The 13,860-nt window shown below is 37.4% G+C and overlaps 1 protein-coding gene and 1 pseudogene across 5 annotated transcripts in view; both read right to left on the bottom strand.

The window, feature by feature from the left end:
* The window catches only part of TMEM39A (transmembrane protein 39A), a 35,140-nt gene that overhangs the window by 9,171 nt on the left and 12,109 nt on the right, over positions 1–13,860 (bottom strand). For 4 of the 5 annotated variants that reach the window (XM_054713955.1, XM_054713956.1, XM_054713954.1 and 1 more), the window contains 2 exons: positions 6,660–6,743; positions 2,592–2,746 (listed from right to left, as the gene is read on the bottom strand). In XM_054713955.1, the coding sequence (XP_054569930.1) occupies positions 2,592–2,746; positions 6,660–6,743 (239 nt within the window). The remainder of the gene's footprint in view (positions 1–2,591; positions 2,747–6,659; positions 6,744–13,860) is intronic. The other variant, XM_028153334.2, reaches the window with a different exon arrangement.
* On the bottom strand, positions 11,092–12,047 carry LOC129148103 (methylosome subunit pICln-like; annotated as a pseudogene).

Here is a 13,860-nt window from a genome sequence, read left to right as displayed (position 1 = left end):
AGCTATTGTTGGTAAATACAAAAATTATCTGTTTTCAACTCAAAGCACCTAAAATGTTAATCTAGACATATAGAAACAACAGATTTATAATTGTTTACACAATATAATTAGACCTACCCATAGTACAATCAATACAAAGCCCCTTCTTGCCATCCTTGCTCACACAATCTGATTATGCCTTGATTTTATACTATGTAACTACATATATAAATTCATGCTTACACTTAAGACCCATAAATGGTATAAAGCAATGATTCTCAAACTTGAACAAGCGTCAGAATAATCTGGAGGTCATGTTAAAAGACAAATTGCTTGGCCCTACTTTGCAGAGTTTCTGTTTCAGTAGATTTGGGGTAGATTCTAAGAATTTCTATTTCTAGCAAACTTCCAGGAGATGTTGATGTTGCTGACACTTTGAACTACTGAATACAGAGAATGTAATGGTTAACAAGGGCTGTGGAATAAAAAACACCTGAGATTTTCTCACTAAATGTCTGACCAGGGTAAGATTTTAATTCTCTTAATCTGTCTTTACCTTTGGCAAAGACTGCTAATTGTCTGCCAACAGCTACTGTTCTCCCATTCTTTACAGCAACAGAATTTTTAGTTGAGACACACCTGACTTACTAAAGATAGCAGGAGCCTTATACACCATGGAGCTGCCACAGCTATCCAAGATCACTTACACACATACTGTAAAGGAGAGAGGAACCCATTTCTAACCTTTTTAAGCTAGTGATATTTTGAATGTGCTACAGCAGACTTAATACACTACTACCTCTTGAGTTACTGTGATGTTTTCATGAGGTGATGTTTATAAGCACCTAACCTAGCATTTAGCATATAAAAAGAGCTCAATAAATATTTGCTATCTAGTAACATCCAATGAAGAAAGTATTAGCTATATTATGCAAAGTAGTTAGTTTAATAAGTATAATAAGATACCATTATACATCCATCATAAAGGCAAAAAATTTAAAAACAGAAAACATCCATGTTGGCAAAAATGTGGAGCAACCAGAAATTGCTAGGAGGATAAAAATTGATAGGAGGATAAAATGATTCAACTTCTTTGGGAAAAGGTCTGGTAGATTCTTATAAAACTTAATATAATCTTACCTTATGGCCTAGCAATGCCACACCCAGAAATTTCTCCCAAGAGAATGAAAATATATCTTTTTTTAAAAAGACTTTTATAAGAATGTGCATAACAGTTTTATTTGACTTTTTAAATATATTTTATTGATTTTTTTACAGAGAGGAAGGGAGAGGATAGAGAGTTAGAAACATCGATGAGAAAGAAACATCGATCAGCTGCCTCCTGCACACCCCTTACTGGGTATGTGCCCGCAACCACGGTACATGCCCTTGACCAGACTCAAACCTGGGGCCCTTCAGTTTGCAGGCCGACGCTCTATCCACTGAGCCAAACCGGTTAGGGCAACAGTTTTATTTATTTATTTTTAAATGTATTTTATTGATTTTTTTACAGAGAGGAAGGGAGAGGGATAAAGTTAGAAACATCAATGAGAGAGAAACATCGATTAGCTGCCTCCTGCATACTCCTTACTGGGTATGTGCCCACAACCAAGGTACATGCCCTTGACCAGAATCGAACCTGGGACCCTTCAGTCCGCAGGCCAACGCTCTATCCACTGAGCCAAACCAGTTAGGGCAACAGTTTTATTTTTAATAAGAGCCCCAGACTGGAAACAACCCAAGCATCCAAAAATAGGGAAATAAATAAACTGTGGTATGCTCACACAATGAAATATTACTGACACATAAAATCACATTGAAAAGATATCTTACACAAAAGTGTACATACTGTATGATTCCTTTTATATGAACTTCAGAACAGGCAAACTAATCTACAGTAGAAAAAAATCAAAACACTGGATGCCTCTGAGAACCAGGGGGTAAGGGTTGATTGGAAGGGGGAATAAAGGAACCTTTGGAGTAATGATGATCTATATTGGGATAGTAGTGTGAGTTACACAGGTATTTATTAAAGCTCGTAAATGTACATAAGATTTATGAATTTTATTGCATATGAATTCTACTTAAAAAAAAAGACTGTAACCAAATATCAAACTCTAGTTATTGATATGCATATGCTGACATTTTGTTCTATAATAAAATGTTGGTCAAAAAAGTATATACGTTTATAGGGCTTCAATATGCATACATCTGTAACATGAACCCCAAGTTCAAAGTAATTTGACCAAAATGGTAAAACTGGTTTAGTCAGTTCTTTCAACTAACATTAGTCACCACTTATGCCAATATAGCCAGTACCAGGGGCCTTTATTTGGTGAACAGAGCAAATTCAAACATACTCTCTATTGGTCGGAGAGCTGCTATACTTCTCAGGCTTCCTGGGGCAGTCCTGGTTTATATCTAATTGTATCCCAGTTTAGAAAATAAATTATAAGGTCACCCTAATTACTGATTTTTCCAAAATTTCCTGGTTTATATTTGAAGAATTTCATTTTTCTCTCTTTTATACTCCCTTTATATACTATTATTTGTATGACCCAAATCATTTCTTAAAAGACTTACTAGTAAAATGGGAAAACTGGAGTACTCACGGGTAGCCAAGGAAAAGGAGATTGAGGACTGAATGGCTTCGGAAGAGATTGACGAGCGTCCAACAAAGCACCCATCCACACAAAGTGAGCAGCACCAAGCGAGCTGATATCAGAACCATGTAGTGAATCATAGATGCTGCACCCGCCTTAGTGGCCTACAAGTTTGGAAGCACCAAAAGGAACACTTCATGAATCACCTTATACAAAAACAATGTGACTCAAATAAGGACATGGTAGATTTAGTGGAAGTTAAACTGTGCTAGAGAGAGAGAGAGAGAGAGAGAGAGAGAGAGAGAGAGAGAGAGAGAGAGAGAGAGAAAACTGTCCCACCCCACCACCTATCTTCCTCATTTCTGAAGATTAAGACATCTCCAGGCAGTTAGCTGTTTCCTCCTTATATTCCCATAGTGCCTCATAGAGACCTTCTTTAAGTTCTTATGATATTATCTAATTTGTTTACATTGGGGTTTCCCAAAGTATGGTCCATGAACTACATTCATCAGAATCACTTGGGCTGCTTACTGAACATGCTAATTCCTATTGACTTCCCTCATCAGATATAGGGACCAAAACCACAAGTCAAGGAACCTATATTTTAACAACCCACCAACAGACTTCTATGTACATAAAGATATTAAGTTATCTGACTCCAGTCTAGACTATAATGATCTCAACAGTAGTAAGTTTCTATTTTTCTTTGACTCCTTCCCCCATTCTGTTTCCTAAATTAATGTTTAATAAATTACTGAAGCTTCAAAAAATAATCATATCTTCTTTGACAAATTCCTTTCTTTTCTGGCTTTTATAAACATGGAAATAAGGCATAAACACTTTATACCATAGCTGTTCAAATATTTTTCTTTAATCCCAAATCTTTAAAACTGATTAATTATAGTAAGAAACATATTAGTCTAAACATGAAGCTCTGCAATGCCATTTTCTTTCAAAGTGAAGTAAGAAGAGAATGAGCTAACTGCAGGAGAAAACGGTTGATTCCTATAACCTCTAAAACAGCAGTATCAAAACCCAGAAATGGGGGAAAAAATTATCTGGATTCAGTAAGATATGGGAGAGGATAAGGAGCTTTTCAGATTTCTATTATATAGCCATTTCTTATTTTACCTAACATACTACATAGCATATATAATATATATGCAATATATACTATTTACATAATTCCTTACAAATGCAAAGAAACAGTTGAATTAATACCATAATGAACTGCTCACACCTCAAACTGTAAGAAAGTCTCCAGCTGTTCTCAGCCAGAGCAGGGTAAATAGCTGTAACTCCCCTGGCACACCTCATGCCAATGTACCCCATGTTTCAAAGCTTAGGGAAGATACTTAAGCCACTGGAATTACTCCATTGCCTCCTTTCTCAAAAGTTTACAATTAAAAATAAAAAGGCTGCTCTGCCCAATGTCACCAGAACAGCAGAGCTCAGATACAATTTTTGTCTATTTCAGACACATACCACAACAGGTCCTGGGACATAGTAGTAACCAAGACCTCTGTCTGCATGAGGCTGATCAACCAAAAAGGACACATATTAAACTCACATTTACACATATTAAATCTTAAGAAGTAATTATTTTTATAGTTGTGACAAGTAGTGCTATAGGAAAAGAGTAGGCTGCTGTGGAGAACAAATAACAGGAGACCCGAACCTAGGGATGGCTACCTGAGGAAGTGACATTTCAGCTGAGATCTAAAGAATAAGCAAGAATTAGTCAGGTAAGAAGTAGAAAAATATTCCTTATACTATTTAAGTTAGAAATACAGGATTTAAAACTATATACAGATAATGTCCCAAATAGCCGCACAATATACAGATAATGTCCCCCATATAGGAAATATATCAAAATGTGGTTCTCTTAATAATGGCATTGTAATCGTTTTAAATGTTCTGTTTAATATTTTAGTTGTTTTTTTTTTTTCTTCAATAAAATCTACTATTCTTCTATGTAGAAAAACAATTTTTTAAAAAGAGAGTTGCTCAGGTTGGTGAAAGAACAGTAAATAATTTTGGTCTTGTGGAGCAAGTAGAGAAGTAGGGTGGGCGTGGAGGTGAATGAACAGTCTATCTAGTTGGAGGTATTCCTCCCAGAACAGTGTTTAGCTTTCTGAATTAATTACCTCCAGCCTCTCCTTAAAAATGATTGGTCTTTCTCAGAGTAGGGGTCCTTTCTGTGATATAAGCAAAACAAAAGGCAAACACATTTTAATAGAAGGAAAGATGATTTAAGATGGGTATTATCCATCAAATTTAAGTATTTTAGAAAGAGAATCACTATATAGCTCTTAAACTTCTGATTAGGTAAAATATTCAATTCACATTGATCAAAATACAAAACATTTAACAGTATTTGTAGTGAAGTTTCCCTCCTACTGGTCTTATCTCTCAGTCACCAAGTAGGCATGCCATTATTAGTTTGTATGTCCTTCTAGAGATAATTTATACATATATAAGGCAATATACTTTGTTCCTTCCACCTGTCTTATGTACTTTGCTTTTTTCACTTAGTATCTTACAAGTCAGTAAGTGAAGACATTTTCATCATTTTAATGGCTGCATGCTATTTATTCCATTATGCTGATATACCATAATTACTTAATATTCCCTTTCTAATGAACACTAAGTTACAGATTTAAATCTTTGACTAGAAATCTGTTTAAAATTAGCTTAAATATTTTGTTCTCAGTGAGAATTACAGGTTCTTTAACAAACAGCTAATACACTCTCCAGCTAAGCTTATGCAAAAGCTGTTAAAAACTATTGTGAAGCCATTATCAAAAGAAAAAATAGAGTATTTCAGAGTACTTCAAGTATAATTTTTGTAGTTCCAAGGTAGGTTCCCAGTTATGAAGGGTTTACACACTAACTGGACATACTAATTTGACACACAGAAGTACCATTTTTAAGTAACTGAAGAGATTAAACAAAATCACCCTCTGCCTGTTTTAATAGATGTAATCATAACACTCCACCGAGTTCCTCTCAGGAAAGAACACAGTTTCTGAACATATCCAAAAGTAAACATCTATTTTCATAACCTAAATAAAGAACCTGGGAGAAAAGGTTATAAAGAGCCTTTGCCACTGTGAAAAACAGATGATCCTACTACCAATTTTTTCAGTCAACTTTAAATGATTTTCACATGATTTAATATCTGCAATTACTCTGTGTTTGTAGAAATAAGGTTCCTGAAAATTAGCGCTTAAACACAAAAACTTCCATGTATGCTTTAGAAGAAAAAGTTGCCTTGGTTATCTGTGATTACAGTAACTATTCATTCAAAATTTCACACTGAATTATGAACTCCAAGATTAAAATTATTAGTTAACTTTTTTTTGGTAATCATTTACAGGGCACAAAATAACAAAATATTAAGAAAACACATTTATCCCCTTCCCCCCACTGGGGTTTACAAATACATAAAAAATTATAACAATGGCCAATTCTATTAACAACTTTTAATTTTTAAAAAGATCACATTAATAATGTCCCAATTCTTTCCTCCACTGACCACTAAACTTAGATTCTACTCTTCAAGATTACTCTTATGCCAATTTGGATGTTATTTTAAAATTCCAAATTTTAATTAACTGAAATAAATGCCTCTTGCTGGCAACTCTACAAATAGCATAGACATAATTTCAAGTGAATGTTACTTGGAATACGGTTTTAGATACAACTGTTTAGTTACATAAAACTTCATATCAATAGTTATCTAAAATTCATCCAATTTTACTGTAACTATTAAAATTAGAAAGACTATATTGTACTGAAGAATTTGGAAGCTAGAAATGAGCTCCTACTGGACAAATGAGATTTCTAACAGTTCTTTCGAGTTATATCACACTTGAAATTTAAATATAGAAAAACCTTTTAAAAAGAACCAATTCACATGGGAGTAAAATAACCAATTTACTCCAATTCACATGGGAGTAAAATAAATTTATAATTATATTTAAATTATATTTGGACATTTCATGTTTTCAACCTGAACCCATTCTAGTAACTAACTCTAGCTATAAATGATAGAATAGAGGAATGAACTGTTACCTCTGAGATGAGGGCCCATACCAGCCTCCTTGCAAGCATCACTGTGATGAATGCTGCCAAGTGGTAATCAATGAGATGAAAATTCTATAAGAGAAACAAATAACTTCATCAGAAAGAAGTATCTGTATCCATGGAACTATTATATGAAGAGGTTTGCCTCCTCAAAAGATCTCCCTTACATCACCTTACACTTACAGACCACAGGAATTTGAGAGAGCAAGAAAAGACTACCTATCTTCTACTTCTCTTTCTATGACAAGTTGCTTTAACTTTTCAAACACTATTTTAAACTATCTGGAATGTATTCCTCTCCTTTCTTGAAAGTTTATTGTATTAAAAGGAAAAGATTACAGTTTTGAGTTAACAAGTGGTAACCTGCAGAATTATGGCAAGAATAATTTATCTAAAATGCCATATTTTGAGTGTCAAATTTAATGAATCAGAATTACCAATCTTTTGGGGTTACTGCTGTTGGTCTCTTTTGATCTAAGAGCTTATGTTGATCTAATTGGGCATCTACTAACCTAAACTCCCTACTCACTGATACATCAATTACATTCATTAGTTTTTCTTCTTACTTTGATTTACTAGTGGAAACATGTCTTATATTTGATTTCTTCTTCCTATAAAATGATAGTATTGCCTAGATGCTATACATGATTCCTTCTAATTCTAAGTCTGTAAACATCAATGTAATAAAAAACAAAATGAAAAGTCAGTAGTAACAAACAGAATTGGGATATATTTTCATTTTGATAGTCAAAGTCTGTAGGTTTCCACAGTTCTCCTTCCAGAAGGAAAAGTTCAATTTCTCAATTAATTATTTCAATAAATATGTGCTAGGCACCCGCAATGTGCTAAGTATAAGTACTCTTCTTGAAACTGAGGATAGTGCTAAAGATTGACAGACAAGGTTCCTGCTTTCCTGGATCCTACTTTTTACTGTGATGTGAGAGGGCAAGGGGATAGCAGATTACTAGGTGTCTCTTATGCCATCACAGAATTTAACTGGCACTGACTCTTAGCTAACTAAAGGTTCGTTTCCCAGTCTCCCTTAAAAAAAAACACTTGTGGCTACGGGATGTGATAGAAAATGATGGGTACTGCTTCCCAGCTGTGCTCTTAAAGAAAGAAGCTGTGTCTTTTTCCTTTCCTCCTTCCTGCCGGCCAGATGTGATGACAGGAGTTGGAACAGCTACCTTGGATCATGTTTGGAAGAAGCATGTTGGGGGTGGCAGAACAAAAGAAACAAAGAATTGCCAAACTGGCCTTATGTCACCTACCTAATTTTTATTTATTAGAGAATTAAGCTTCTATTCTGTTTTAGCCAGCATGATACAGCAGCTAAACCCATATATTTAATGAATTTGTTTAAGGGGGAAGGGCAATGACAATAAACAAGCTAAGAAGCAAAATCATTTCAAATAGTTATAAATGCTGGTAAGAAATAAAACAGTGATAAATGATGACTGATGGCAGGGGGGCTGGGAGATGGATGAAAAAGGTGAAGGGATTAAGAAGTACAAATTGGCCCGAACCAGTGTTGCTCAGTGGTTAGAATGTCCGCTCACCAAAGGGTCGCGGGTCAATTCCCAGTTAAAGGCACTACCTGGATTACAGGTTCCATCCCAGCTCCTGTTGGGGCACATGCAGGAGGCAACCAATCAATGTCTCTCTCTCACATTGACGTTTCTCTCTCTCTTCTCCCCACCCTCCCTTACACTCTCTCCAAAAATCAATGGAAAAAAATATCCTCAGATGAGGTTAAAAAAACAAAAAAAGTACAAATTGGTAGTCATAAAATAATCATAGGGATGTAAAGCAGAGCTCAGGGAATATAATCTATACTAATAATCTATACTAATAAAAGGGTAATATGCTAATTAGATTGGACATCTTCCGGACATCCTTCCGTACATCCTTCTGGAAAAAGCCATGGTGGCAGGGGCCGAGGCAGAGGCAGTAAGGAGCAATCAGGCCAGCAGGGGAGGGCAGTTAGGGGTGACCAGGCCGATAGGGGAGGGCAGTTAGGGGTGACCAGGCCGGCAGGGGAGGGCAGTTAGGGGTGACCTGGCCGATAGGGGAGGGCAGTTAGAGGTGACCAGGCCAGCAGGGGAGGGCAGTAAGGGGCAACCAGGCAGGCAGGCAGAAGTGGTTAGGGGCAATCAGGCCAGCAGGGGAGCAGTTAGGGGCAATCAGGCAGAGTGGTTAGGGGCGATCAGGCAGGCAGGCAGGTGAGTGGTTAGGAGCCAGTGGTATCGGATTCAGAGAGGGATGTCCAACTGCTGGTTTAGGCCCGATCCTGCAGTCGGATCGGGCCTAAACCAGCAGTCAGACATCCCCTAAGGGGTCTCGGATTGGAGAGGGTGCAGGCCGGACTGAGGAACCCCCGCCCCCATGCACGAATTTTGTGCACCAGGCCTCTAATATTGTAATAACTGTGTACGGCCCCAGTGGATCCTTGAAATATTTGGGGACCACTTTGTCAAGTATATGATTATCTAACCACTATACCATACACCTGAAACCAGTACAAAATAATATTAAAGGTAAACTGTACTTGAAAAAAATTAATATTAAAAAATATAATGGCTGGGAAGGGAGGTACAGAGCCAATTTAAGTTGGTGGTTGAGGAGAATAACTCTGAGAAGATCGCATTTGGGCTGAGAGCTAAATGACAAAAAAGCACCAGCTCATTTCAGCCTTTTTGCTGATTTCAAACACACCAGGCATATATTTTCCTGCCATAGAACCTTTGTGATTACTTTTTTCTTTAAAATGTATCCCAAATCTGTCCACTTCATCTCCACTGCTACTGACCCTCTTTTCAATCCATAGTCATTTCTCACCTGAATCTCTGCCCCCAGATCTTGTCATTGTTGGTGCTCTAATATATTACCTTAAATATTAGTTTGTACTGGTTTCAGGTGTACAGCATAGTGGTTAGATAATCATATACTTTACAACAAAGTGGTCCCCGGATATTTCAAGGATCCCATGGGACCGTACATAATTGTTACAATATTATTGACTATATTCCCTGTGCTCTACTTTATATCCCCCTGATTACTTTGTGACTACCAATTTGTAGTTCCCTTTTTTGTTGTTTGCTTTTTGTTAATCCTCATTTTCTCCCCTAATGGGAAGTCACAGAAGTGTTCAGGCCCTCGCCGGTTTGGCTCAGTGGATAGAGTGTCAGCCTGCAGACTAAAGGGTCCTGGGTTCAAGTCCAGTCAAGGGCACATGCCCAGGTTGCGGGCTCGATCCCCAGTAGGGGGTATGCAGGAGGCAGCCAATCGATGATTCTCTCTCATCATTGATGTTTCCATCTCTCTCTCCCTCATCCTTCCTCTCTGAAATCAATAAAAATTAAAAAAAAGAAATGTTCTGGCAAAGAGTGCCATGGTTCTATTTGTATTTTAAAATGCTCACACTGATTGCTCTGTGGTGAATATATTATAGTGGGGCAAAATCAATTAAGAAGCTATTGCTTTTGATTCAGGTGAAAAATGATTATGGATTGAAGAGGATCAGTAGCAATGGAGATGGAGTGGACAGATTTGGGATACATTTTAAAGGCAGAGCAGCCAGGATGTCAAGAGATTGGCTTACTATACATTCTTCAGATCATCTCTTTTTCCTTTCAGTATTTTTTATCCTAATAATATTTATCCTCCCTTAGTGTTTGTTTTGTTTTGTTTTAACATAGAAAACCCAGATTTATTTGTTAAGCTATTACAAAGACAAAACAATTATCATGTGGAGTACTTTAAGGACTTCAACCCAATTTCATATGTTCTGCTACAGAAACTGAATGAAGAGGCGAGAAATTAAGGGATATAACATAACCTAAGAAGCTATAATAGAACAGACTGGTGAAACACGGTGAAAGGAGCAAAGCAAAAGCTAGTCAGAAGAAGCACTTATGTTAGTATGTGTGGCTGGGATGTTTCCATAAAGGCTCCCTAGAGATGCCTGCATAATTAATCTGGGTCCCAAATTAATCCTTACCCCTGTGGAGAACGAGCAGAGGCCAGATTCATCTGAGATCTTTGTCCTTTTTTTTAAGGGTAACGGTATCCTTAGGCCCTAAAGGGGTCTATCTTAGATACAGCCTCTCTTCCATCCCGTCTACCAACACCTAAGTGCCCATTTTCACCACATACCCCTGCTAGGTTACGGAAAATACATACACTGAAGGCAGGAATTATAGGCCTACTCAGAAGGTACCTAGACACAGAAAGTTTGGGGATAAGAGATAAACTACAAATACCCTCTTGGTTAAGTAAATTCACCTAGCTTAATAAAAGTCATAGTTTTTCTGCTGGTGACAACTTGTTGTCTCATACAGTCTGTCTCAAGAAAGAACTGGTTCAGGAAGTTTTGAAGAAGGAAAAATATTTTCATCAACACCCCCTCCACAGAGGAAAAGGCACCAAGTTCTCTCCTACAGTTATTAGCAGAATCCCAAAGCAACATAAAATCATTTTCAGTGATCAACATCTGCATCCTCAAACTGTCCAGCAACTGTGGGTATAGTATCTACCTCCATCCCATCTTCATAACCTCTTACTGAATTTTCTGTCCGGACTCTAGCCATGTTACACTGGCTGCTCACAGACTGAGAAAGCATTCCTTCTAATCTCTCCAGTGTGGCCTGGCCTTCAGCTGTTAAGTGGGATAACCCTTCTCCATAGCTGTAAAATGTAGGGATGTCCCCCTGCCCTTGTTCATGTGCTTCCACATTATATTCTTCTCCATCATAACAATCTGAATTTTCATCCTCAGGATCTGGATGCAAAGCCTGGCATTCACACATTGCAGTGAATATTGCCTCTAATGCTGATTTATCACTAGGCACAAATCTAAACTCAGCAATAGGTTCAACATCATCATCACTGTCTTCCTCTTCTTCATCAGTAACAGATTCTTTTGATTCTTCTTCAAATTTGGCATTCACCATAACATACAAATGCTCTCATGGATAGGCATTTAGGTCCCTGGACACTGCATGCAAACTAATGGTGGGGTATTCCAGTGAGAATCCCAATCTAGAGCCATCTAACCAAGACAGGCGGCTGTCAGCGATGTAGAGTGCCTGTGCCCAGGCCCTTCCCGTTCAGCACCACCCCGGTATCGGGCTGCTGCTGCCAGAGCCCCTCAGCCGACCTGGGTGGCGGGAAACTTTTGAGGAAGCTCACTGCAGTAGTGAGGGCCAAGATGCAGACCGAGAGGGAGCTGAAGCACAACAATACCCGGATTACCGCATCCCGCTCCGGAAGCGATCTATCTTCCCTTAGTTTTGATACCCTTCCTTGCTCACCCCACTCCTCCAAAATAATGCAAGAAAATTTACTAGACTCTCTAGCTAATGTCTGGGGGTCCATTTATGCAATACTAGTGCATCTAAGACATTTTTAAATATAAAAAGATTTAAGTGCCTAATATATCTTAATGTTAAGCAAATTTTGTTATATTCTAAATTGCTGACAATGCATCTGCTTATGATTAACTTTCTGTAAACCAGAATACTTTATTAATAAGAGTCTTCCACTTCTGAATAATTTACTATACTATTTATTATTTTTATGTTTCTTGGAGTTAGGACTCATTTAGCTAGTTTCTTGATAGCTAGAATGATACTTTACATATTTAGGTGTTCACATTTTCTTTTTGATAATTACTAAGATCTTGAAATGGAAAAAGAAAAACCTTATATATAAGTGTGACAAATTTCTCAGTGTGGCATGCATAATAGAAGGAAACTTAAAGGAGAAAGACCACTAAGTTGAGATGTAAGTCCCTTCTAGAAATCCTTGTCAGGCTGCCACATACTATGCTTGCACACCTTCAGTAATGGGTAGTAACTAGGTCTCTGACAGCCCATTTATCTTTGAACAGTTCACTGATTCAGGACCCTTTCAGTTTAATGGGATAAAATTTTATTTGCTATTCCACATATGTTACTCTTAGCTTCACAACTAAATTTTGAACTTTGTGAGAGAAGGATCACATGTGGCTGATAAGTGAACCAGAACACACAATAACCTCATTTAAGTATGCCTTCCTCTCTACAGCAGAGACTGGAAAGCTAAAAACATTTTCAGACTGTCTTGCAACTGAATTTCTAGATTTGAGTTGGTTTCTGCAAGTATCACATAAAACTTAAATTCACACTGAGTAAAGTGGGGAGATAGACAAGTAAAGGTCACCCTTTACGTCAGAGCAAAGAAAGCATAATTCTGGAATCAGCAGCATAGTAACAGCTTCCTGATTGACAGGAACACTAGTTCCCTTTGTTTCAAGGCAACATTTGTAAGAGACTTTTAAAAGTGGCTGGCAGAAAAGCTCTTTTATTAGCCTGAAAATTCAACAAGTGAGAAGTTTCCATGTAATGTCAAAGCAGAAATTGTATAATGTACTTATGGAGTAAATATAGAATAAATACAGGAAGTTAAACATAGCAGATACGTTTGGATTTGAGTGCTCACTGTGTCACTATGTGATTCTGAGCCAGTTTCATAATTTCTAGGTCTCCTATAACTCACTCATAAATGGGAGTCATACAGTAGTACCTACCTATTTATACAAAGAGTAAACGAAATAATACTTGCAAAGAACATAGTAAATATTTTAATAAGCGTTTGCCAGTGTCACTGTTAGTCTAGTGAGGTGTTTATAGAGCTATATAACAAGAAGAAACCTTAAAGATCATCTAATCCAAACTCTTCATTTTATAACACCATGGTCAAAGAAAGATAGATGAAATATAGTTTCCACATTCAATAAACTCATAATTCAGGTGGGGACTATTAAAAATAAAATATACAGCTCGGCCTGTGTGGCTCAGTAGTTGAGTGTCAACCTATGAATCAGGAGGTCAAGGTTTGATTTCCAGTCAGGGCACATGCCCAAGTTGCAAGGTGTATCCCTAGCAGGGAGCGTACAGGAAGCAGCCAATCTATGATTCTCTCTCATCACTAATATTTCTATGTCTCTCCCTTTCCTTTCTTATCTCTGAAATCAATTTTTACAAAAACGCAAAAACAACAACATTCAATTTGGCACTAAATCATTACAATTCTTAAGTAAAGAAACTGAAATTCTCGCCCCAGCCTGTTTGGCTCAGTGGACAGAGCGTCAGCTTGGGGACTGAAGGGTCCTGGGTTCGATTCCAGTCAAGGGCACATGCCTGGGTTG

This window comes from Eptesicus fuscus, chromosome 3, assembly GCF_027574615.1.
Source record: "Eptesicus fuscus isolate TK198812 chromosome 3, DD_ASM_mEF_20220401, whole genome shotgun sequence".
NCBI classification, from domain to species: Eukaryota; Metazoa; Chordata; class Mammalia; order Chiroptera; family Vespertilionidae; genus Eptesicus; species Eptesicus fuscus.
Note: the sequence above shows the minus strand (reverse complement) of the source record. Positions and strands in the feature narration are given on the sequence as shown.